The 24,422-nt window shown below is 42.8% G+C and overlaps 1 protein-coding gene and 2 non-coding genes across 6 annotated transcripts in view; all 3 read right to left on the bottom strand.

Annotated features, from left to right (window-relative positions):
• Positions 1 to 24,422, bottom strand: part of LOC126108960 (neprilysin-2-like) — a 600,695-nt gene that overhangs the window by 52,813 nt on the left and 523,460 nt on the right. For all 4 annotated transcript variants that reach the window (XM_049914349.1, XM_049914352.1, XM_049914350.1 and 1 more), the window contains 6 exons: positions 23,253 to 23,467; positions 21,944 to 22,120; positions 17,940 to 18,157; positions 12,657 to 12,815; positions 10,479 to 10,622; positions 2,569 to 2,665 (listed from right to left, as the gene is read on the bottom strand). In XM_049914349.1, coding sequence (XP_049770306.1) covers positions 2,569 to 2,665; positions 10,479 to 10,622; positions 12,657 to 12,815; positions 17,940 to 18,157; positions 21,944 to 22,120; positions 23,253 to 23,467 — 1,010 coding nt within the window. The remainder of the gene's footprint in view (positions 1 to 2,568; positions 2,666 to 10,478; positions 10,623 to 12,656; positions 12,816 to 17,939; positions 18,158 to 21,943; positions 22,121 to 23,252; positions 23,468 to 24,422) is intronic.
• Positions 3,703 to 3,777, bottom strand: Trnat-ugu (transfer RNA threonine (anticodon UGU)). The gene has a single exon. It is a non-coding gene; the product is annotated as a tRNA-Thr (tRNA).
• On the bottom strand, positions 11,627 to 11,701 carry Trnal-cag (transfer RNA leucine (anticodon CAG)). Its single transcript has one exon. It is a non-coding gene; the product is annotated as a tRNA-Leu (tRNA).

The raw sequence follows: 24,422 nt of genomic DNA, 5'->3' as shown, positions 1-24,422 counted from the left end.
TTTAGCCCCCTTGGATTATTTTCTGTTCCCAAACTTGAAAAAACGTCTTGGTGGTTGAAGATTTTCAACAAATGAAGACGTGATGTTGGCAGTTAATGGCTATTTTGAGGAATTAAACAGTTCTCATTACGAAAATGGTATCAAACTTATTGAACATCACTGGGAAAAATGTATAGAGCTGAAACAAGATTATGTTGAAAAATAAATACATTTTTTTGGAAAATTTTTGTGTGTTCTTTGTTAGGTGAGGTACTTATGGGACCATCCTCGTATATGGACAGTTTACCAATAGGTTTTGACGCGTGAGTCTGCAGGTACTGAAATATGTAATTCGGGGTGATCAGGAGGAATGCCACAAAATTTGTGAGGCCACTCTGTGTGTGAAAATAAAACAAAGAAGTCCTATGGACGTGTTTCCAATTTTTGATCTTTACAGAACTGGAACGGAACCGACTACACAGATCCACGAATGGATATGAAGACAACAGTGAATTTTACTTATAAAAATGCTGTGTGGGCACTGTGGTGAATAGAATAATGGTGGGACAGAGGGCTGATCCATCTAACACGAGGTGTGGTGGTCCTCTGACAGTCGGCACCGCTGTGACATCACACCGAGGCAACGGCTACAAGAGTACCCAGTGTGCACTCGTAGGTCAGATCAGTGAACGTTTGTGCTTCAGTGTTGTTTATTTGAGCAAGTCCACTGTACCCGTGAATACCAACACACCACATATGTTTACCCGTGCAGAATATGCAGACCCGTTTGTGTACGGGTAATGTAATTGCACTGTCTGTGCAGCCGTGACAGAATACCAGAGATGTTTTCCTGATCGATGAACTCCCCCTGCCAAGGTATGTTACAGGGTTTTTCAAATGTTATATGAATCTGGAACACTACCCAGTGCACACGTAACAACAGAATGCGAGGCCATTCAGTCAGTTGAGGAAAGGGACGGCATTATGCAATGGTACAGTGGTGTACCATCACCAGTACATAGTACATATCAGTTCGATATTCCGGAAACGCGATTGTGGCATACATTATATGCTGAGGGATTGTACATATTCTGTGTGCAACATCTTCATACAGGTGACTCAGCAAGCAGACAACAATTTTGTGAAGGGTTGTATCTACACAGAGACGTCATGCAATGCACTTTATGTGCAGATGAGGCTACATTTACACACAATTGTATCACGAACACCCACGACATTAGAGTGACAACGGCAAATGTACGTGGATCACCGATTCACTGTACCCGACAAGTACTCCAGTACCTGAAGAGCACATTTCCTCAACGGAGGGTTGGCCGTGGCGGATCCATTAACTGGCCTGCCTGATCGCCCGACCTAACCCCGACTTCTGTTTACGGAGCTGGTTAAAGGGGAATGTGTATGCTACGAAGGTGGGTACACGTAAAGAACTTGTCACTTGCAACAACGATGAAGTTGCCCACATTAAAGTCCGCCGGGATGATGTTCGATGTGCAACATGACGTGCTCGAACATGTTGACAAGTGCATTCACACGCGTGGGGGACTTTTTAACACCACACGTAGGATGGAGGAGTCATCTGTCCTGCCATTATTCTATCCACTACAGCACCTTTCACAGCATTTCAGTAACTAATATTCACAGTTGTCTTCATAATCAGTCACGGATTTGTGCAGTCTTCAACACATTCCAGTTCCGTAATGATTGGAAATCGGACATACGTTCGTAGAACTTTTTTCATTTATTTTCACATGTAGAATCACTTCACAAATTATGTGACATTCCTCCTGAATAACCTTGTATGTGGTCATATCTTTTTATTGCACTGACTTAGATACTTAAACATGCCAAGGGTTTGGAGACCTTAGTGTTTGATATACATTTCAACTTGATACTTCTACCCATTCCAGAGAAAAAAAGGGTCTTTACGGGTGGCTGTATCTTTTGCTTGTGTTGACTTAGAAGCCTAAATTTTTTACACAACCGAGGGTCCATTGACCTTTGTGTTTCAAACAAATTTCAACTTGATACCTCTACCTATGCCTCAGGAAAATGGTCTTATCAGTTGGACAGACAGACAAACCCAATGAGGTTCGGTTCAGAGCCCTGAAAATGAGGCACCAGAATTAAAGTGGCCAGTGGTTTATTTAGATAAAACAAAGATTCATACATGCGACTCTGCGAGTGAACACTGTTAAAATGCAGAAACAGTATTGTCAAAAGTGGGGGTCAATTTTCAGTTGTTGTGTTATGCAAAATCATTGTCACACAAATGTGTAGTGTGGCAGCGCTAAACCCACTTAACTCACAGAAACATCAATCAAAAAATTATTTTAATCCTAGTAAACTCTTTCTCTGTGTCATGAACAGTTGATGAATCACTGTCAGTCCTGCTTCACAATACTAATGTCTTATGCCTCGTATTCTGTGTATCTCGGAAAGAGTTAGCAATGCAGATTGGTGGAAAGCTTACAAAGGGCAGGGCACAGTGACATGTGAGTTTGTCCTGCGATACTGGGGTTCCAGTGAGAGGCAATGTATTTGTTTACAAACGGACTTGGCACGGCTTACCTTCTCGTAGAACTGGTCCAACTTGTTGTCATCCAGCAGCTCGTCGGGGTACGCGATGTGGACGGCCATCGACTTGGCTTTCTCGAGCCCCTTCTTCCTGCACATCAGATCACATCACACCACATTACACATTGCCACGATCTGTAAGGTCTTTGTCGGTTAAGTGATACTGGAGAACAACAGATGAAACATTTTGCAAAGAAAGTGAAAGAATGCATCCTTGTTGCCACGTTCCTCGACTTCAGAACGGCTGTAGGAGAGTTTCACACTGTCATTTAGTGAACAGAATTCAAGCTTACCAAGTACTGGAACAGATCTGTGAATAGATTCAGGACTTGTTTGCAGATAGAATTCAACATATCATTCTTAACGGAACAAAATCACCAGGGGAAAATGTAATTTTAGCAGTGTTCGAAGTGCCACCTTCATAGATGTTGTCCACATTAAACATACCAACAACCAACAGTACTTGCATTTTGACAACTGTCATCCCTTTCACACCAAAATATCCCTCCCATACAGACTGGCCACCCAGGGATGGCATATATACAGTGACAAAAACTCCCTTGCTCAGTATGCTGAGGATCTTATCAAGGCCTTCACAGACAGGCACTATCCCCAGACCTAGTTCACAAACAGATCTCCAATGGCATTTACTCTCACACCCGCAATCCTTCCATTACTCCCAAGAACCATCCAGAAGGGAGTATCCCTTTCGTCACCCAGTACCAACCCGGACTGGAACAGCTGAACAACATCCTTCGCCAGGGCTCTGATTACCTATCATTGCGCCCTGAAATGAGAGACACCCTACCTGAGACACTTCCCATCCCTCCTAAAGTGGTGTCCCATTGCCCACCCAACATCCACAACATCCTAGTCCATCCCTATGCCACTCCCAATCCCAACCCCTTGCCACAAGGATGCTACGCCTGTGGAAGGCCCAGGTGCAAAACCTACCCAATCCACCCACCCAACTCTTCTTACAGGAAGATGGTATCTCTTCTTTCGGACATGTCGGAAAGAACAGATACCATTGGTGACCATGCAGCTCTCTCAGAATGAAGCGATATATCCCGATCCTAAGCGGTCAACAGGTGTTGATATACATCAACGGGGACAGTTGAAAATGTGTGCCCCGACCGGGACTCGAACCCGGGATCTCCTGCTTACATGGTAGACACTCTATCCATCTGAGCCACCGAGGGCACAGAGGGTAGTGCGACTGCAGGGATTTATCCCTTGCACGCTACCCATGACACCCACACTCCCAACTTGATGTCCACACACTACATTCGTAGTTCCCCTGCCTATTACACTCATTACTCATGGCAGACAATCTTACCGAGTCCCGTAAGAGTTCTGGCAGTGTGTGTGCATCCGTACAGAAGAAGAAGGTCAATGGCCAGTTGGCCTTAACTATATGAAGGTGGTATCTGTTCTTTCGGACATGTCCTATAGTGAAGGCTAACCAGCTTTTGACCTCCTTCTTCTGTGCTGGATGCACACGCATTGCCCGAACTCTTACGGGATTTGGAAAGACTGTCTGCCGTGAGTAATGAGTGTAATGGGCAGGGGAACTACGAATGTAGTGTGTGAACATTAAGTTGAAAATGTGGGTCTCATGGGGAGCGTGCAAGGGATAAATCCGTGCAGCCGCATTATCCTCTGTGCCCTCAGTGGCCCAGATGGATAGAGTATCTGCCACGTAAGCAGGAGATCCCGGGTTCGAGTCCCAGTCGGGGCACACATTTTCAACTGTCCCCGTTGATGTATATCAACGCCTGTCGACAGCTTAGGGTCTCAATTTATTAATATTTCAGCAGTTCTTATTCCAGTCCTGACACAGATTTATCCTACCCAATCAGCAGTAGGGCCACCTGTTAAAGAAGACATGTCATTTATCAGCTCTGCTACAATCATTGCACAGATTTTTACATTGGTATGACTACCAACCAGCTGCCCACCAGGATGAATGGCCACTGCCAAACTGTGGCCGAGAGCAAACTAGACCAGCCTGTAACCACAACATGCAGCTGAACGTAACACACTTGACTACAACGGCTGCTTCACTACTGGAGCCATCTGGATCCTTCCCTCCACCACCAGCTTTTCTGAACTGCGCAGATGGGAGTTATCCTTAAAACACGTTCTCCGTTCCCGTAATTATCCCGGTCTCAACCTACAGTAACATCCCTTTGTCCTATCGTATCTTCCCCATTCTCATTTCCCACTCTGTTTATTGGCAGTCCTCTGCCAATACATCCTCTCATCTCTCCCCGCCCCTTTCCATTTTTTGTTCCTTTTTTCCCCACTTTCCTGCCCCACAACCCCTGACACTGCATCTGTTGGCAGTCTAGTCCCTGCACACTTCACCAGACAGCGTCTGTCTCTCTCCCACCCATACACTACTGTGCCTTCCCCTTCTCCACCTCCTGCACATTGCTGCTTGCATCCCATGTGATGGTTCCATTCTGCACTGAGATATTGGAGTTGGCAGCCATGTGTGTGTGAGGTGTGCTTACATGTGTGAATGGTGGGTGCGTCTGTTTTACTGATGAACGCTGTGCCTGATGGCTGCATGTGAGTGTGTTTTAATTGTGGCTGTCTGCAACTGACATGTCTTCCTGATAGTAACTAATAATCTGTCTTTTCCTATACTTTTGGTATATAAAGGAAAAACATTGTTACTACACACTTTTAAAAGTACTTGACTGCTTTACTTCAAAGTCCTTACCCAGTTTACTTCAGATTTTTACATTCAATGAAAAAATTAAGAAAGTACCATCAGACATCACGAGATCGTGGGATGAGCTTGAGAATTTGACAGAAATGTGATTTACGCAATGGAACGAGGCTTGCTGTCAAGAACCTACAGCCGAATGTAATAGAGGCCACCATAATTGCAGGGTATTCAGGAGGTGAAGATATATTCATTCCTCATATTGCATTGATATGCAGTGCTTTAAACATGCCCTTCGATTTAAAGTGATTGCCGTTTCCCGTGTGGCCTGCATTTACACTACTGGCCATTAAAATTGCTACACCAAGAAGAAATGCAGATGATAAACGGGTATTCATTGGACATAGCTATTATACTAGAACTGACATGTGATTACATTTTAACGCAATTTGGGTGCATAGATCCTGAAAAATCAGTAGCCAGAACAACCACCTCTGGCCGTAATAACGGCCTCAATACGCCTGTGCATTGAGTCAAACAGAGCTCGGATGGCGTGTACAGGTACAGCTGTCCATGCAGCTCCAACACAATATCACAGTTCATCAAGAGTAGTCACTGGCGTATTGTGACGAGCCAGTTGCTCGGCCACCATTGACCAGACGTTTTCAATTGGTGAAAGATTTGGAGAATGTGCTGGCCAGGGCAGCAGGCGAACATTTTCCGTATCCAGAAAGGCCTGTACAGGCCCTGCAACATGCGGTCGTGCATTATCCTGCTGAAATGTAGGGTTTCACAGGGATCGAATGAAGGGTAGAACCACGGGTCGTAACACATCTGAAATGTAACGTCCACTGTTCAAAGTGCCGTCAATGCAGAAAAGAGGTAACCGAGACGTGTAACCGACGGCGCCCCATACCATCACGCCAGGTGATACGCGAGTATGGCAATGACAAATACATGCTTCCAATCTGCGTTCAGTGCAATGTCGCCAAACATGGATGCAACCATCATGATGCTGTAGACAGAACCTGGACTCATAAAAAAAAAAAAAAAAAAAAAAAAAAAAAAAAAAAAAAAAAAAAAGACGTTTTGCCATTCGTGCACCCAGGTTCATCATCGAGTACACCATCGCAGGCACTCCTGTCTGTGATGCAGCGTCAAGGGTAACCGCAACCAAGGTCTCCGAGATGATAGTCCGTGCTGCTGCAAACGTCGTCGAACTGTTCGTGCAGATGGTTGTTGTGTTGTAAACGTCCCCATTTGTTGACTTGGGGATCGAGATGTGGCTGCGCGATCCGTTACAGCCATGTGGATAAGATGCCTATCGTCTTGACTGCTAATGATACGAGGCCATTGGGATCCAGCACGGCGTTCTGTATTACCCTCCTGAACCCACCGATTCCATATTGTGCTAAAAGTCATTGGATCTTGACCAACGCGAGCAGCAATGTCGCGATACGATAAATCGCAACTGCGATAGGCCACAATCCAGCCTTTATCAAAGTCGGAAACGTGATGGTACGCATTTCTCCTCCTTACATGAGGCATCACAACATTTCACCAGGCAACGCAGGTCAACTGCTGTTTGTGTATGAGAAATCGGTTGGAAACTTTCATCATGTCATCTGGTTGTAGGTTTCGCCACCAGCGCCAACCTTGTGTGAATGCTCTGATGATAAGCTAATCATTTGCATATCACAGCATCTTCTTCCTGTCGCTTAAATTTCGCGTCTGTAGCAATTTTAATGGCCTATAGTGTATTTATCATTACCTGTATTTACCTTACTTAGGCTTTCTTATTTGCCCTTGTACATTTTACTCGAGTCTCTGGAATCTGGTAGATACTCCTTTCACAGTTGATTTCTATTTTACAAGCAACTTTTCCACACACAGATCTGTGCACTTTACACTGTTCTTGCTGGCCTTTTTGCCTTTGCTGAGGCTAATTTGGAACTTCCTCCACTTTCGAGATCATTCTGGCCTCGTATCCTCTTTGTTTGTCTGCTCTTCATCCTACTCTTTTGTTTCCTTGAATCATTTACCAGCTGAAGTATCAATTTCTTGCTTTCCATTTTCTTATTTCTTACTATTTTATAGACAATCCACACATTTATTTCTGCCATGCACATGGTGTCATAGAAGAAGTGCATCGACCCTCTCCATATGTACAACCTTTGAGGTACAATCTTTGAAGTACAATTACGGATCATTTGATCGACCACATCCACCCCATACTTTGTTGCACTGAGGAATGTTCTGGTTGCAGAGTTCCTCTTCTCTTCTTTGCTTATTGCTACTTCAGCATGTAGTGTCCTCAGAAGAATGACATTTTCATTCTGCGTTACTCGGTATATGGTCACAGCGCAGTGTGTTGCCAGTTTGGCCCAGGATGCTGATGGACAGTATTTCACAACTGATCTCTTCTTTGTGCTGAATAATGAAATTTTCTTTTCTTTGAAATTCTTTGCATGTTGAAGAGATGTGAAGAAGTTGTCTGTCTTCAGGCTGCTTCCACGATTTACAAATGGCTCCACAAGATGTAGAATGACATAATCTCCTGTGAACACTTCTGCTGTTTTGTGTCTTCTTTCTCCGAGGTATGGGAAAGCATTACATATATATTTTGTCACTATGGCGGTGGCAATCCAGAATTTGAGACCATATTTGTTGGGTTTATTGGGCATGAACTGAGTGGATCTGTATCTTGTTGCTCATCTCCAGCTATATATTCACGAGGGAAATATGGACAAATACTGTTTTCTTTGAACTTTCAACAAATTTCACCTAAATGAGGCAATTTGTTGGCTGGTACAAATTCAGCTCAGGTATTGTGGCAGTCTCCATAAATATGTACCTCAGCACAATGTCGATGACGATAGTAGGCCCGCAAGAATGCAATCAAAGTTCATTCGCAGATAAACCTTATGTTCAAGTGACACTCTGAGAATACATGACATTTCTCCATTTCCTCAAGCAACAAGGCCCAGTTACCATTTTCAATACTTTTTGAACACTTGATTCCGTGTATTTCCTCATAAGATGTTGCAATATTTCACCACAAATAAGACAGAAAGCACTGAACAAACATGTTTCAAAATGCCTTTCGTGGAGGGAGAATATTACCTGAATGACATGTGCCAATATGCAACAATTTCCTCATAAGCAACAATTTCCTCATAAGACGTTGCAATATTTCACCACAAATAAGACAGAAAGCACTGAACAAACGTGTTTCAAAATGCCTTTCGTGGAGGGAGAATATTACCTGAATGACATGTGAAATTGTCATTTCACTGATAGATTATTTATATATGTTCACAAGAAAAACTACAGTGGTGTCAAATTGACACTTCCCACCAATCCAAGTATATTGGACGGAATGTAAAAAAAAGTGCTCGCTTGCGTGCGATCGCATAAGCACACACACACACGCACACACACAACACACACACACACACAATATATATATACATATACGTTAGATAAAGGTAGAAAGGTCACAGGAATATTCTGTGATCTAACTAAAGCTTTTGATTCAGTGAACCATGCATTACTCCTCCACAAATTACAGATGCATGGAATGAGGGACACTGCTTTAAAATGGTTTAGCTCTTACCTGTCAGGTAGGAAACAAAGAGTAATTTTAGCTTCAAATGGAACCAATTATTTATCAGACTGGAAAACAGTTCCCCAAGGAGTCCCACAAGGTTCAATATTGGGTCCCTATCTGTTTCTTTTTTACATAAATGACCTACCACTTGCTATTGATGTTCATTCAGTCTTATTTGCTGATGATGCATCAGTTCTAATTGAAAATGAGGCATCTGAAAATATTCCAGAAAAAGCCAAAAATACTTTAGAAAAACTTGAATCTTGGTTCTGTCAAAATGGACTAAAACTAAATGTAACTAAAACCAAAATGATGCAATTTGAAGCTAAATCAGTAGAAAGGAGTGAAATAAAGATAACTTGCAATGATCAGGATATCACATAAGCAAACCGTGAAGTTCTTAGGCCTAAATCTTGACAAAAATTTTAATTGTTAGGTACACATAGATTACTTAGGAAATAAACTGAACAACTTAGCATTTGCAATGTCTATTTGGTCACGTGCCACAAATATCGATACCAGAAAGATAGCTTATCACTGCTACTTTGAGTCAGTTATTCGTTATGGCATAATCTTCTGGAGAAATCCAGCAAATGTCACTAGGCTCCTAGTATTACAAAAGAAAGTAATTAGAAAGATGTGTGTTGCAAAAAAATGGGAATCCTGTCAACCACTGTTAAAAAATTTAAAAATACTATCTATCCCCTCACTTTACATATATGAGATGGTGGTGTTCCTATATAAAAATCAACATACACTAGACACTTTCTGTTTTGACCACAACTACAGCACTCACCACAAAGATAACTTCAAACTTCCAACACATTGTTTAAAACTTTATGCCCAAACGCCAGAGTATATGGGGTTAAAAATTTTCAATAAATTAAAAGGCAGTAATATAAATGGAGATTGGTTCAATGAAAAGATTGCTCTTTACTCTACTGGTGGAAAAGTGTTATTATTCTGTCGATGAATTCATTGAGGACAGCTTCACAGTCTGAACACAGGGATTGTATTACATGTATTATTTTATGTACATGTGTAGCTGTAACTTAGAAATGTAAAATATAATGTAAACTTTTGTATTTCTCTTAAAAAAGTGAAAAAAGTTTCTTTTGCAAACCTTGACATGTCTCCTGTACATCAAATCAAATTATTTTAAAATTGTACGTAATGAGATGAATAAATCACATATCACATATATGATGTCTAATTTTTTCTCCTCTTTATGACGAAATGTATGTATAAATAATCACAAAGAGCAGAAAAAATTAGAAGTCATATGATTTCTTGAATGAAGTTAAAAAGGAATTGGATATGATATTGAAGAAAAAGGGATGACAGGTGTCATTTTGACTCTTTGTACTATTCTAGCGTTAATCTCTAATACCTGTTATATGATGGACATCTCCATATGTTTGACAAATAAGGACATCAGTCTTAAATGGAGTAACAGTTTAATAATTTAATACCTGTTATGTTATGGACATCTCCAAATTGTTTGATAAACACTGGACTGATGCTTCATGATGTAATTTCTGTCAGAGTAATTAATTTATGACGGGGTACAACTAAAGGTACTCGGGAATTTTTACGGATACAGCAGGTGAGACGTACCTGGTGCCCTCGTCCATCCAGTCCACCTCCTGGAGGATGTGCAGGAACTCCTGACGGATATCGTCCACCATCTCGAGTGCCGCCTTCTTCGCCTCCTCGTTGAAGTACTTGCGTACGTAGATGGAGCCCACAGACAGCGAAAGGCTGCAACACGAGATAAGTTAGGTTTGCACTGAACACTGGGAATGGCACACACAAATATTTGATGGCAGAAATGTGAGGAAACTACAGTGTAGCATCCACAAGGGTCAGGATTTTAATGTGAGTATTTGGCCAGAATACAATTAACACTGAAAACCTCAGTTTTGTACCTAAACCATTAACTCCAGTTGTATGACTGAAGGACATGAAAAGGAAGCAGTAGACAAGAAGGAAGTGAGACAGAGGTTGTAAGCTATTCCTCATGTGATTCAGTCTCTACACTGAGCAAGCAGTAGAGGAAACCGAGCATAAATTTGAAAAAGAAATTAAAGCTTAGGGACAAGAAAAAATTTTTGAGAATGATGGTGATGCAATTCTGTCAGAAATGCCAAATTGTCTGGAAAAACAGTTGAAGGAATGGAAAGTGTGTCGAGGAGATGCTGCGAGATGAACGTCACAAAAAGAAAAACAAATGTAACGAAATGTAGTCAAACTAAATAAGATGGCACTGAAGAATTATGTTGGGAAACACACTGAAAGCAGGAGAAGAGTTTTGCTATTTAGGCAATGAAAAAACTGATGAGGCAATGAAATAACTGATGATATCCAAAACCAGAGAGTATATAATTTGCATACTAACAATAGAAATACAAGCATTTCTTAAAAATATGTATAAATCTGAAACTTCCTGACAGATTGAAGCTGTGTGCTGGACCGAGATTCAAACTCGGGACCTTTACCTTCCGCGGGCAAGTGCTCTACCATCTGAGCTACCCAAGCACGACTCACGCCCCGTTCTCACAGCTTTACTTCTGCCAGTACCTCATCTCCTACCTTCCAAACTTTACAGAAGCTCTCCTACTAACCTTGCAGAACTAGCACTCCTGAAAGAAAGGATACTGCGGGGACATGGCTTAGCCACAGCCTGGGGGATGTTTCCAGAATGAGATTTTCAGTCTGCAGTGCAGTGTGTGCTGGTATGAAACTTCCTGGCAGATTAAAACTGTGTGCCGGACCGAGACTCGAACTCGGGACCTTTGCCTTCTGCGGGCAAGTGCTCTACCAACTGAGCTACCCAAGCACGACTCACGCCCCGTCCTCACAGCTTTACTTCTGCCAGTACCTCGTCTCTGCAATATCCTTTCTTTCAGGAGTGCTAGTTCTGCAAGGTTCGCAGGTGAGCTTCTGTAAAGTTTGGAAGGTAGGAGACGAGGTACTGGCAGAAGTAAAGCTGTGAGGACGGGGCGTGAGTCGTGCTTGGGTAGCTCAGTTGGTAGAGAACTGGCCTGCGAAAGGCAAAGGTCCCGAGTTTGACTCTCGGTCGGGCACACAGTTTTAATCTGCCAGCAAGTTTCATATCAGTGCACAATCTGCTGCAGAGTGAAAAATCTCCTTCTGGATGCATAAATCTGTTAAGACCAAATATAACATTAACTGTTAGGAAGTATTTCTGTAAGCAATATTCTTGGTTGTAACCTTGTATGAAAGTGAAACACTGATGATTAACTACTGAGACGAGAAGAGAGAAGATTTTGAATGTGGTGCCACAGAAGAGGGGTGAACACTGGATGAGTTGATCGGGCAACTAATGAGGTGCTACTCAACCGAATTGGGGAGGGAAGAAATTTTTGGTATAATTTGACTAAAAGATGGTATGAGTTAAGAGGACACATTCTGAGACATCAAGGGATCACTGACTTGGTGAGGGAGGTATAAATTGGGGAGGGAGACCGAGAGAAGATTACAGTTAGCATGTTCTAATGGATGCAGATTGCAGTAGTTATTTGGAGATGAGGAGGCCTACACAGGATAGAGCACAGCGGAGAGTCTTCGGACTGAAGATCACGACAACAACACCGACAACAATAACACCAAATGAAGGCACAGAACTGCAATTGTGTACAAAACAATATCAACTAAGATAAGCAAATGCACAGGAGTTGTGGGTTTGGGTATCTCCTGACAGGGACTCGATTATATGCCAGAAAATACACACACATATTTCTCAGTACGTAGATTTGGACAGATAACACTCACCCTCCGGCGACGATGTCGACGCACTCCTTCCAGCGGGGCTCCCGCTCCGTCTTGCCGGACAGGGCCGAGTGGTACTTCAGCTGGCGGTTGCGTAGCTCCTCAGTCATGTAGGTGACCGAAGCGCCGGCCGCTCGCCACATCACGTAGTTGGCCATCACCCTGACAAACAAGTAATTCTCAAGTCGCACACACACAGGCGATGTTCAGGTTACTCCTGGCACTCTACAACCAAATACAGTGGATCCTATACTTTAATAAGGAATTATGTGACACACTGGATCAGGCATGGATTCAGCAATGACATCACCGGGTCCTAACACCCCTCCTCACCCCCCTCCCCACAAAAAAGGATTTTGGTGAAATTCTTTACATCCATAATGTTATGATACAGGGCGTATATGCTCTGGGAAATCTGGGAAAAGCCCCGGATTTTTTTCATCCGGAAGAAACCAAGGAACTTTTTTAAATTCTGGAGATTTTTCATGTTTTAGTTTTCAGCTAAATTTTTGTAATTTTGACTGGTAAGAACTGATACACAGTAAAATATGACAGAGTCTTCAGGGCAAAGACTATGGAATATTTCATAATAATAAACTACAGCCGACAGGTGACTTCATCTACATCAACATTTATACTCCACAAGCCACTGAACGGTGTGTGGTGGAGGGCACTTTACGTGCCACTGTCATTACCTCCCTTTCCTGTTCCAGTCGCGTACGGTTTGCGGGAGGAACGACTGCTGGAAAGCCTCCGTGCGCGCTCGAATCTCTCTAATTTTACACTCGTGATCTCTTCGGGAGGTATAAGTAGGGGGAAGCAATATATTCGATACCTCATTTAGAAACGCACCCTCCCGAAACCTGGACAGCAAGCTACACTGCAATGCAGAGTGCCTCTCTTGCAGAGTCTGCCACTCGAGTTTGCTAAATATCTCCGTGACGCTATCACGCGTACCAAATAACCCTGTGACGAAACGCGCCGCTCTTCTTTGGATCTTCTCTATCTCCTCTGTCAACCCGGCCTGGTACGGATCCCACACTCATGAGCAATATTCAAGTATAGGTCGAGCGAGTGTTTTGTAAGCCACCTCCTTTGTTGATGGACTACATTTTCTAAGGACTCTCCCAATGAATCTCAACCTGGTACCCGCCTTACCAACAATTAATTTTATATGATCATTCCACTTCAAATCGTTCCGCATGCATACTACCAGATATTTTACAGAACTAACTGCTACCAGTGTTTGTTCCGCTATCATATAATCATACAATAAAGGATCCTTCTTTCTATGTATTCGCAATACATTACATTTGTCTATGTTAAGGGTCGGTTGCCACTCCCTGCACTGAGTGCCTACCTGCTGCAAATCTTCCTGCGTTTCGCTACAATTTTCTAATGCTGCAACTTCTCTGTATACTACCGCATCATCCGCAAAAAGCTGCATGGAAGTTCCGACACTATCTACTAGGTCATTTATATATATTGTGAAAAGCAATGGTCCCATAACACTCCCCTGTGGCATGCCAGAGGTTACTTTAACGTCTGTAGGCTTCTCTCCACGACTGCTTGCATCAAGTTCGTTTGAGCAGTTGCCCACGGGCTCACAGGCACGCGCAGTTGAGTTGTGTATGGCCAGTACCTTGTCCCACTATCGGCTACTTGTGAAGCGTGGCCATTAGCTGTATCAGCAGTAGCAACAAGGAGCCACATACTACCCGGAATAATTTTTCTGGCGTGCGCAAACTGCCAGATTCACATATGCGCATAGCAGTCCGGGTTGTAATGAGGTGGGGGTTAGTGTCCACGTAAGCTGCTTTACACTTTGTGATTTTGCTGTTTCCCCTCTATTTGTACTTCTCATATCAAATGAAAACAAAAGGGATTTCTGTGGGTGGGAGCTATCAAGTGAATTAAAAGACATTCACATAATTACAGAATATGTTATTAGCTTCAGTTTTCTGATTTAGTTTTATTTCCATGTTTTTGGCAGTCAAGCATTAATCGCCTTGCAGAACAATAAAGTTATTTTTGTCAGTTTGCTGAATAAATGTGGCTTTTATTAATCTTTTCCCCAGAGGCAGTCAATTTATTAGAAACAAAGTGTTTCTGCACCATTGGCTAGTTTCAACTGTTCACTGAATTTTAAGTGCACATTTTTGTCTTCTGGCACGTATGACATTACACAACAATGAAGAACCAAACACGAGCTAATACGGTACTGCTACTAAAAGAAAATTTGCATCCAAACATTGTGCCGAAAAGCTTAGTATCCCATTAGGATCTACTTCATTGTGAATCTGGATACATGAATGTGCAGTTTAAGCCAAGTTACGTATTTTAATAGTGTTTACGAAATTCCAGTGCTCTTAGAGTATCCTATTTCTTTTATGATGTCATATAAAATCTCTTACTACTATATATGTGCGAGCATACGGGCTTCCTAAGTTATTGTAGCTGCCCACAAACAGTAGGCTAACTCCTGTTTTCTGGCATTCTCTGGCAACTGCTGGAACAAAGCTATTCCTCACAGGTCGCGGGAAAAATACTGCGAATGGTGTTCTGAAAAGCATTAATTTGAAAGTAAATTTCCGTTTACGCAAGATGATTTATGTTACGTGTGCAAATGTGCATTGAATTTCTTAAATCACAGAGCGTTTGACTCTCATTCAAACTTAACACATTGACGACTAGCCTCTTAGAAGAATTTTGAGCATGGAAGACTAAAGATTGTCATTATTTAAAATTTTACTCACACATTTTTGTGGTGTATTGTAAAGTGTAACATGCAAAAATGACAATATTATATGTGAAAGCTTAGCTTCTCTCATAGCTACACTATGTGCATTAATTTAAATCATTAACTTATCCTATCTGTGTGTTCACACTACTTAACAGTGATGTTGCTATTGGCTGGCTACATCAAGTTTCTTATGCTCTGAGGTTGTCCACTATATACCCTGTTGTAACAATTGTATGTATGGATGTTCCACATCCCCTTCTACACCACTGGATTGATTTCAACCAAACTTGGTACACGTATCACTTACTGTCTGGAAAGAGCCACTGTGGGGCTAAGAACTGCATACCTCCCATGGGGCTGGGCATGAAAAAAAAGAGCATAGCTCACGACATGCAAATCGCCAAACTGTATACATCCAGCATTTGAGACTGAGAGCAGTTAGCAATTTGCAACAAACTTTACACGTAATTTCAAACCATACAAGAAGACAAAACAGCTCCCAAAAAATGATGAAAGGAGAAAAGTTATCACTTATTACATTTCCGCTGTTCACGCAGTAAAGCAGCCACATCAGGCATCAGCTTTCAATTTATTACTTCTCTAGCAATACATTAAATCTATTCAAAACACATTTTGCAGATAGGATTCAGATATACCACTGAACATGCCTGCAAAAATATATCATTGTACGACACAAAGTTCATGAGATACGATGTCACAAATATTGAGATATCTGGAAAAACTGCTGCATCGTGCATGATGTATTAATTTACTGCTTCGTTGGTACTAACTAGAATCACAACACATTCTAGAAAAAGTGTCTACATATACCACTGGATGTACATGCAACACTATATCATTGTATGGCACACTTGTCGAGGGAAATGATGCCACAGACAATAAGCTGCACGGCAACAAAATTGAAGGGTGAAATTTGGTAGAGATATGATGATGATGATGATGTTTGGTTTGTGGGGCACTCAACTGCACTGTTATCAGCGCCCGTACAAATTGCCAACCTTTGCTCAGTCCAATCTCACCACTTTCTAGAATGATGATGAAATGATGAGGACAACACAAACACCCAGTCATCTTGAGGCAGGTGAAAATCCCTGACCCGCCGGGAATCGAACCCGGAACCCCTTGCTCGGGAAGCGAAAATGCGACTGCGAGATCACAAGCTGTGGATGGTAGAAGTACGAGTGAAATATGTTAAATATATGTAAAATGTGTATATGTGGGCAAAGCAGTGGGTAAAAAGTTCGATTTCAACTAAACTTGTTACACATATTACACACCTGCAATGGAAAACTATGAACGCACAAAGCAGCGACCTTCTAGTGGGATGGGGTTGATAATGTGGAGAGAGAAGGAAAGGGGGGGGGGGGGGGGGGAAGAGATAGACAGACAGAGAGGGAGGAGGAGGAGATGGACACAGATATGGGGGAGGATGGTGGGGAGGGAGGGCAGAGATGGACAAAGGAAGAGGAGGAGATCGGATAGTGTAACAGGCATGATACAGGATTTGGGGTGGACACCATTAAAACAAAGGCATTTCTCACTGTGGCAGGATTTTCTTATGAAATATCAATCACCAGCTTTCGCCTCCAAATGTGAAAATATTTTGTTGACACTGACCTACATAGGGAGAAACGATCATCACAGTAAAATAAGGGAAATCAGAGCTTGCCCAGCAAGATATAGGCTTTCGTTTCTTCTGTGTGCTGTTCGAGACTGGAACAATAGAGAACTATATTGAAGGTGGTTTGATGATCACTCTGCCAGGCGCTTAAGTGGGATTTCCAGAGTAGCCATGTCGCAGTAGATATTTGTAAACAGACTACTGGAGTGACTTCTGACTCCTATACAGACATTAAAACTTCTTTTGCTGTCAAGATGAAAAGCCACGTACAGCACAGCACAGCATTCACACTCCAGGTGGAAGATCCTGGGATTAAAAACCGGCGCCTTCATTGTTATATTTGTGTTGCGGTATGAGACATGTGAGTAGTATTGTGTTCTCCGTTTGTTTCCTGTTGAGCTGATGTCATCTTCATATCTTGTATTTGTGTTGTGGTATGAGACGTGTGAGTAGCATCGTGTTCTCCATTTGTTTCCTGTTGAGTGATGTCGCCTTCATATGTTGTATTTGTGTTGCGGTATGAGACATGGGAGTAGTATCGCGTTCTCCGTTTATTTCCTGTTGAGCTGATGTCGCCTTCATATCTCGTATTTGTGTTGCGGTATGAGACATGTGAGTAGTATCGTGTTCTACGATTATTTCCTGTTGAGCTGATGTCACCTTTATGTGTTGTATTTGCGTTGCGGTATGAGATGTGAGTAGTATTGTGTTCTCCATTTATTTCCTGTTGAGCTGATGTCGCCTTCGTAAGTCGTATCTGTGTTGCGGTATGAGATGTGTGAGTAGTATCGTGTTCTCCGTTTATTCCCTGTCGAGCTGATGTCGGCGATCGGGCAGGCAGTTCGGAAGGGTTAGCAGCCGCAGTGTCCGCAAGTGCGCCGGCGGCCTGGCTGTGACGTACCTCTTGGGGGTGTGGCTCAGCAGGGCTTCGAGGCTCTTGAGGTAGGACGGCACCGACACGACGATCAACTCGTCGTTGGAGATGGTGACGTGCGGCGGGAGCAGCGTCTGCAGGTACTCCAGCCACGGCACCGACGGGTACTCTCGCTGCAGCTGCTCCACGGTGCGCGGGTTGTACAGCTGCGTCACGTTTCGCCGCTTCTCGCTCGGTAGGGAGATCTGCGGGACGGTGGCGACAGTGTCAGGACCGCTAACATTGCATACAGTCTATTCTACGTGGCTACGAGAAAAATACCGTAATTCTGAGGACGAATTGCTTCTCAGCTGCAGATTAAAAATGAAGATATTGCATAATTAATGACAACTGATCTCGAGAGCTTGAAAATTGGGTTGTCGATAGTTTCAAAGGCAGGTAATGGCTGACTGTAATATTGAAAACAAATACATTACAAGATGAATGCTGAGGTCTACCTACGGTTCACTGCTTTTGCATAAAATGCGAGCTACATTAGTAGAGTCTCGAATCACAACTCCTGTGGATATCTTTAAATTCTCTGGAAAAGCAAACTGAAGACAAAGATATAGTGTTACCACCATGACCAACATGATGTTTACAGGGAAGGGGGACAGTGAGTATACGAGGGGCACCCCAAAAAAAGAAATCTAAATGCTATAACTTCTCAAATTTTTTACAAAACAACCTCATCACTACAAAATACTCTCCATTACAACTAATACAAATGCTCCACCGTTGCTTCCACTGTTCGAAACATTTTTTGTAATCATCTTTAGAAATAGCTGACAGCTCCTCTCTCAATTTTTCTTAATTTCTTCAGTGTTGTCAAATCGTGTCCTTTCATACCTCTTTTCATGCATGGAAATAAGAATAAGTCACTCGGACCAGGTCAGGCGAGTAAGGTAATTGCAGCAGTGGAACTGTGCCATATTCAGCCAAAAAAACTGTCTAACAGAGGTGGCTTTGTCTCCAGGTGCATTGTCATCATGGAAGGACCAATCTCCTTTCTGCCACAAATCGGGTCTTTTTTGACGAACACTGTCGCACCATCTTCTTAGAACATCCAACTAAAAGGTTTGATTGATGATATGTGAGCTCAAGCTCTCAAACTCTCTCAGTATTTTCATCGATTCGTGTAGTTGATCGACTTCCAGAATGAAGTTTGTCATCAATCCACATGTCGCCATTTTTAAATCGAGCAAACTAATCGTACACTTGAGTTTTTCCCAAAGCGTATCTTGGTAAGCTGTTCTTAACATTAAAATAGTTTCAGCACCATTTTTACTGAGCAGAAAATAAAATTTCAGTGCTGCACATTGTTCACTTAACCTTGCCATCATAAGACACGAAACAAGAACAAAACAGCACGAGCAAAAACAATCACTGCAGCTGAACAGAACAAGCCAGGTCGACAACACAGGCGGCGCTGAACTGACAATGAGTTGCGCTATACGTGCCTAGCGGTAGAAATGCCTACTACACAAGCTCTGCCCACAGCAGTGTTATTCTCGATAATTTTTTTCCCCCATACCCATACACATCCAGGGAGCAAAAGACTATTTACAATTTGTACAGAAACCAGATGGCAGTTATAAGAGTCGAGAGGCATGAAAGGGAAGCAGTGGTTGGGAAGGGAGTGGAACAGGGTTGTAGCCTCTCCCCAATGTTGTTCAATCTGTATATTGAGCAAGCAGTAAAGGAAACAAAAGAAAAATTCGGAGTAGGTATTAAAATCCATGGAGAAGAAATAAAAACTTTGAGGTTCACCGATGACATTGTAATTGTGTCAGAGTCAGCAAAGGACTTGGAGGAGCAGTTGAACGGAATGGACAGTGTCTTGAAAGGAGGATATAAGATGAACATCGACAAAAGCAAAACGAGGATAATGGAATGTAGTCGAATGAAGTTGGGTGATGCTGAGGGAATTAGATTAGGAAATGAGACGCTTAAAGCAGTAAATGAGTTTTGCTATTTGGGGAGCAAAATAACTGATGATGGTCGAAGTAGAGAGGATATAAAATGTAGAATGGCAATGGCAAGGAAAGAGTTTCTAAAGAAGAGAAATTTGTTAACATCGAGTAGGGATTTAAGTGTCAGCAATTAGTTTCTGAAAGTATTTGTATGAAGTGTAGCAATGTAACGAAGTGAAACATGGATGATGAATAGTTTGGACAAGAAGAGAACAGAAGCTTTCAAAATGTGGTTCTACGGAAGAATGCTGAAGATTAAATGGGTAGATCACATAACTAACGAGGAGGTATTGAATAGGATTGGGGAGAAGAGGAGTTTGTGGCACAACTTGACTAGAAGAAGGGACCGGTTGGTAGGACATGTTCTGAAGCATCAAGGGATCACAAATTTAGCATTGGAGGGCAGTGTGGAGGGTAAAAATCGTAGAGGGAGACAAAGATATGAATACACTAAGCAGATTCAGAAGGATGTAGGTTGCAGTAAGTACTGGGAGATGAAGAAGCTTGCACAGGATAGAGTAGCATGGAGAGCTGCATCAAACCAGTCTCAGGACTGAAGACCACAACAACAACAACACTCCAGTATCCTTAGAAGTGGAGCACTGCCCTAAGGTACACATCTTTCAGTCAATGCCCTGTGTAGCACAATGAATAAATGCAGACAGGTGCTTTTGTTTGACAATACTCCTTGCACAGTATCACTTTACTAGCATTTACTCACAGAATCATATGGTATGAACTGACATTTCATCTAGATAAGCCACTGGCCATCTCATTTGCACTTAACTTTGTGTTTGTTCTGACACCTTTAAAAATAATTTTTGTAGCAAGAGCATTTGTTCTTACAAGTGGAGGACACGAGTCGAGATGGGGCCGAGGAATGCACTGAATGGTAAGGTATTTTAAGATATCACCTATCCCAAAATAAAACTGTTCACACTTGTCCCACCCTGGTGTAAGTGTTTCATCTTTCCTAACCACATGAGATAAAGTTATCTATCATCTATTACAACTACATCACCAATGGTGAGACAGTTATGTGTGTATAGTGTCAAATTGATGCACTGTACATAATACGTTTGGTGACAATTCTTTCATAATAATTTTTTTAATTTTTGTTGGCAGCAAAGTTATAAAACCAAAAATAAGGATGAACATCAGTGCGGGGTAGCCACGCGGTCTGAGGCGTCTCGTCATGGCCCGGGCGGCTCCCCCCCCCCCATCGGAGGTTCGAGTCCTCCCTCGGGCACGGGTGTGTGTGCGTGTTCTCCTTAGCGTAAGTTAGTTTCAGTTAGATTAAGTCATGCGTAAGCTTGGGAACCGACGACCTCAGCAGTTTGGTCCCATAAGACCTTATGAGTATTTTCCAATTTTCCAAAGATGAAGACAGCTAAATTTATGCTGAACTCCAGTTTATGGCTGCCAAATTAATATATGAAAAAGCAATGTTGTGAATATTAATGACATTAAATTTCCCTTTCAGTTTATTGAAAATTAAATGCTGCTGTGACAAAGTGTCCTTCATACAAAGTTCACAGTGAGAGAACAGTTAGCCAGCCACTGTGGCTGAGCAGTTCTAGGTACTTCAGTCTGGAACTGCGCTGCTGCTACGGTCGCACCTTCAAATCCTGCCTCGGGCACCGATGTGTGTGATGTCCTTAGGTTAGTTAGGTTTAAGTAGTTCTAAGTTCTAGGGAACTGATGACCTCAGATGATAAGTCCCATAGTGCTTAGAGCCATTTGAACCATTTGAGAGAACAGTCAAGGTTAATGGCATTTTTATGATGCGTATTACATTAAAAATGATAAATAGTAACATATCTGTACATGCCTGCTGCACATTACAAATGAAATTAATCATACTTCACCTTGTGATCTATCTTGTAACCAAATTAGAACACAGAAATTAATAGCAATTGTCAGAAGGTATGTTCTGTTTAAGGATTATTTTACAGTTGGCATGAGAATGGTGCAACTTGTTCCTCGACCCAGATGCAGTAAGGCATCTGGACTACTCACATTGGCCAAAGTTATCTCGAACTCGAGGGACTGCCTGAGCTCACGCTCAGCGCGCGCCCTGTCGGCACCCAGAAGAACTGCCAGGTCCACCTGGTACTGGTAGTAGGCATCCACCAGTTTGTCCGAGGGGCCCTTCACCAGGAACTCGCGGCTCAGCCCCAGTGACGCCTGGTCCAGCTGCAGAAACAAGAAGGAAGAGTTAGCACATACCACAGCTACAGAAACGGAGGCAGTGCAGTGAGAGGGACAGTGTGATAGAAGGAGAGACAGGGAGTGGAAGGAGGAGAGAAAGTGAAGAGATAAAGAGATGAAGGAAGAGCTGGAGAGGCAGTGTGTGAAAGAGCGGCAGAGAGGCAGAGAGAGAGAGAGAGAGAGAGAGAGAGAGAGTGCAGTGAGAGGGACAGTGTGATAGAAGGAGGGACAGGGAGTGGAAGGAGGAGAGAGAGTGAAGACACAAAGAGTGAGTGGGAGATGAAGGAAGAGACGAAGAAAGGAAGTGATACAAAGAGGGAGACATTAAGGATGAGAGAGACAGAGGAGGAGCAAGGGAGAGGAATATACATATGGAGAATGAGAGGAAGACAGAGACTAGAAGCAAAAGAAAGTCCAAGAGTGAGAGAATGAAAAAGACAGAGCTGTTGGTGTGAGAAAGAGATGCAGCCAGAGTAAGATTAAAAAGACAGAGGGTGAAAGAAATAAGGAGGCAGAGAGTTATAGTGAGAGAGAGTCAGGGAAAAGAAAGAGCAAAGGGAGAGTGAAAAAATGAGAAGACAGAGGCAGAAGAAGAGAATGGAAGCATTAGTGAGAGAAAAGAAGTGAAAAAGTAAAGGACAGACAGTGAGTGAATGAAAGGGTCAAAGAAGGGAAGAGAGAGAATCAGGCAAAGAGAGGGATAAATTACAGAACACAGCATGAATGAGTGAGTAAAATGCACAGGGGTGTAAGTGAAAGGATGAGGGGGGAAGAGGGAATAAGTAAAGCAACAGGAACTGAGGAAGATGATGATGGGCTGACAGAGAGAAACTCACACACACACACACACACACACACACACACACACACACACAGCCACATGAGAGATCTTGCAGTAATAGAATAGTTTGAATTATTTGTATGTTTGTTTCATTTCTTTGTCTCAATTTTTAAGTAAAATTTCATTAACAGTTACCATTCCGGATACTGAAATTTTAATGGCCAAGAGCATATATTATCATTTAATAGGCAGGCTGAACCAGATTGTCTCACTGCCTAATGCGTCATAAATCTGTAGACACCGATTAAGTGGACTGCGGAGCGCAGCAGTACTCACGTTGATAGAGCGGTGCGTGGAGTTGCGGGCATCGGTGGCCACAGAGAAGTCGATGAAGTAGTCGACACTGTAGCCGGCCCTGCGGAAGCGGTAGACACTCTGCCGCCAGTCGAAGCTCGCCTCGTCCCAGGAGTCGCCCTCCACGGCAGGCCAGCCACCCAGCTCTTCCTTGAGGACCCTCTGGAGTGGCGCCAGGCCACGGGACTCGATCAGTGCTGAGGGAACCCACAAGGAGATCGTCAACAAACTGAACCGCCACCGACACCTACCTTCACCCGGCATGCGGCACAAGTACATACCCTGTTCCAGACTGCACATCTATGACTCGACTATTGACTACAGACAGGAAAACTTTAAGCATGGGAAGGCTTTGCAACACTGGAAACAAACTGTGGTAGGAACATAAAAAAGAAAGAAAAAACACAATAAAATGGTTGAAACACTCAGGAAATAATTGGTTTCTGTGGTAGAGGAAACATCATTCACAGCAAATTCCTAAGAACAGAATGTGTTCAAAAAGGGTCTCTACAGAAAGCTATGAAGGTACGTACAATAAATTTTCCAATTGGGCTTCTCCACAGACAGCTACCATAGTGTTGAGGGGTGGTCCACTGATAGTGACCGGACCAAATATCTCACGAAATAAACATCAAACGAAAAAACTACAAAGAAAGAAACTCGTCTAGCTTGAAGGGGGAAACAAGATGGCGCTATGGCTGGCCCGCTAGATGGCGCTGCCATAGGTCAAACGGATGGCAACTGCCTCTTTTAAATTGGAACCCCCATTTTTATACATGTTCGTGTGGTACGTAAAGAAACATGAATGTTTTAGTTCGACCACTTTTTTCGCTTTGTGATAGATGGGGCTGTAATAGCCACAAGCGTGTAAGTACGTGGTATCACGTAACATTCCACCAGTGCGGACGGTATTTGCTTCGTGATACATTACCCATGTTAAAATGGACCGTTTACCAATTGCGGATAACGTGGATATCGTGTCGACGTATGGCTATTGTGATCAAAGTGCCCAACGGGCGTGTGCTATGTATGCTGCTCGGTATCCTGGACGACGTCATCCAAGTGTCCGTTCGCCGGATAGTTACGTTATTTAAGGAAACAGGAAGTGTTCAGCCACATGTGAAACGTCAACCACGGCCTGCAACAAATGAT

This window comes from Schistocerca cancellata, chromosome 11 (genome assembly GCF_023864275.1).
Source record: "Schistocerca cancellata isolate TAMUIC-IGC-003103 chromosome 11, iqSchCanc2.1, whole genome shotgun sequence".
In the NCBI taxonomy this organism is placed as follows: Eukaryota; Metazoa; Arthropoda; class Insecta; order Orthoptera; family Acrididae; genus Schistocerca; species Schistocerca cancellata.
The sequence above is the reverse complement of the archived record's forward strand: the minus strand, read 5'-3'. Positions and strand labels throughout refer to the sequence as shown.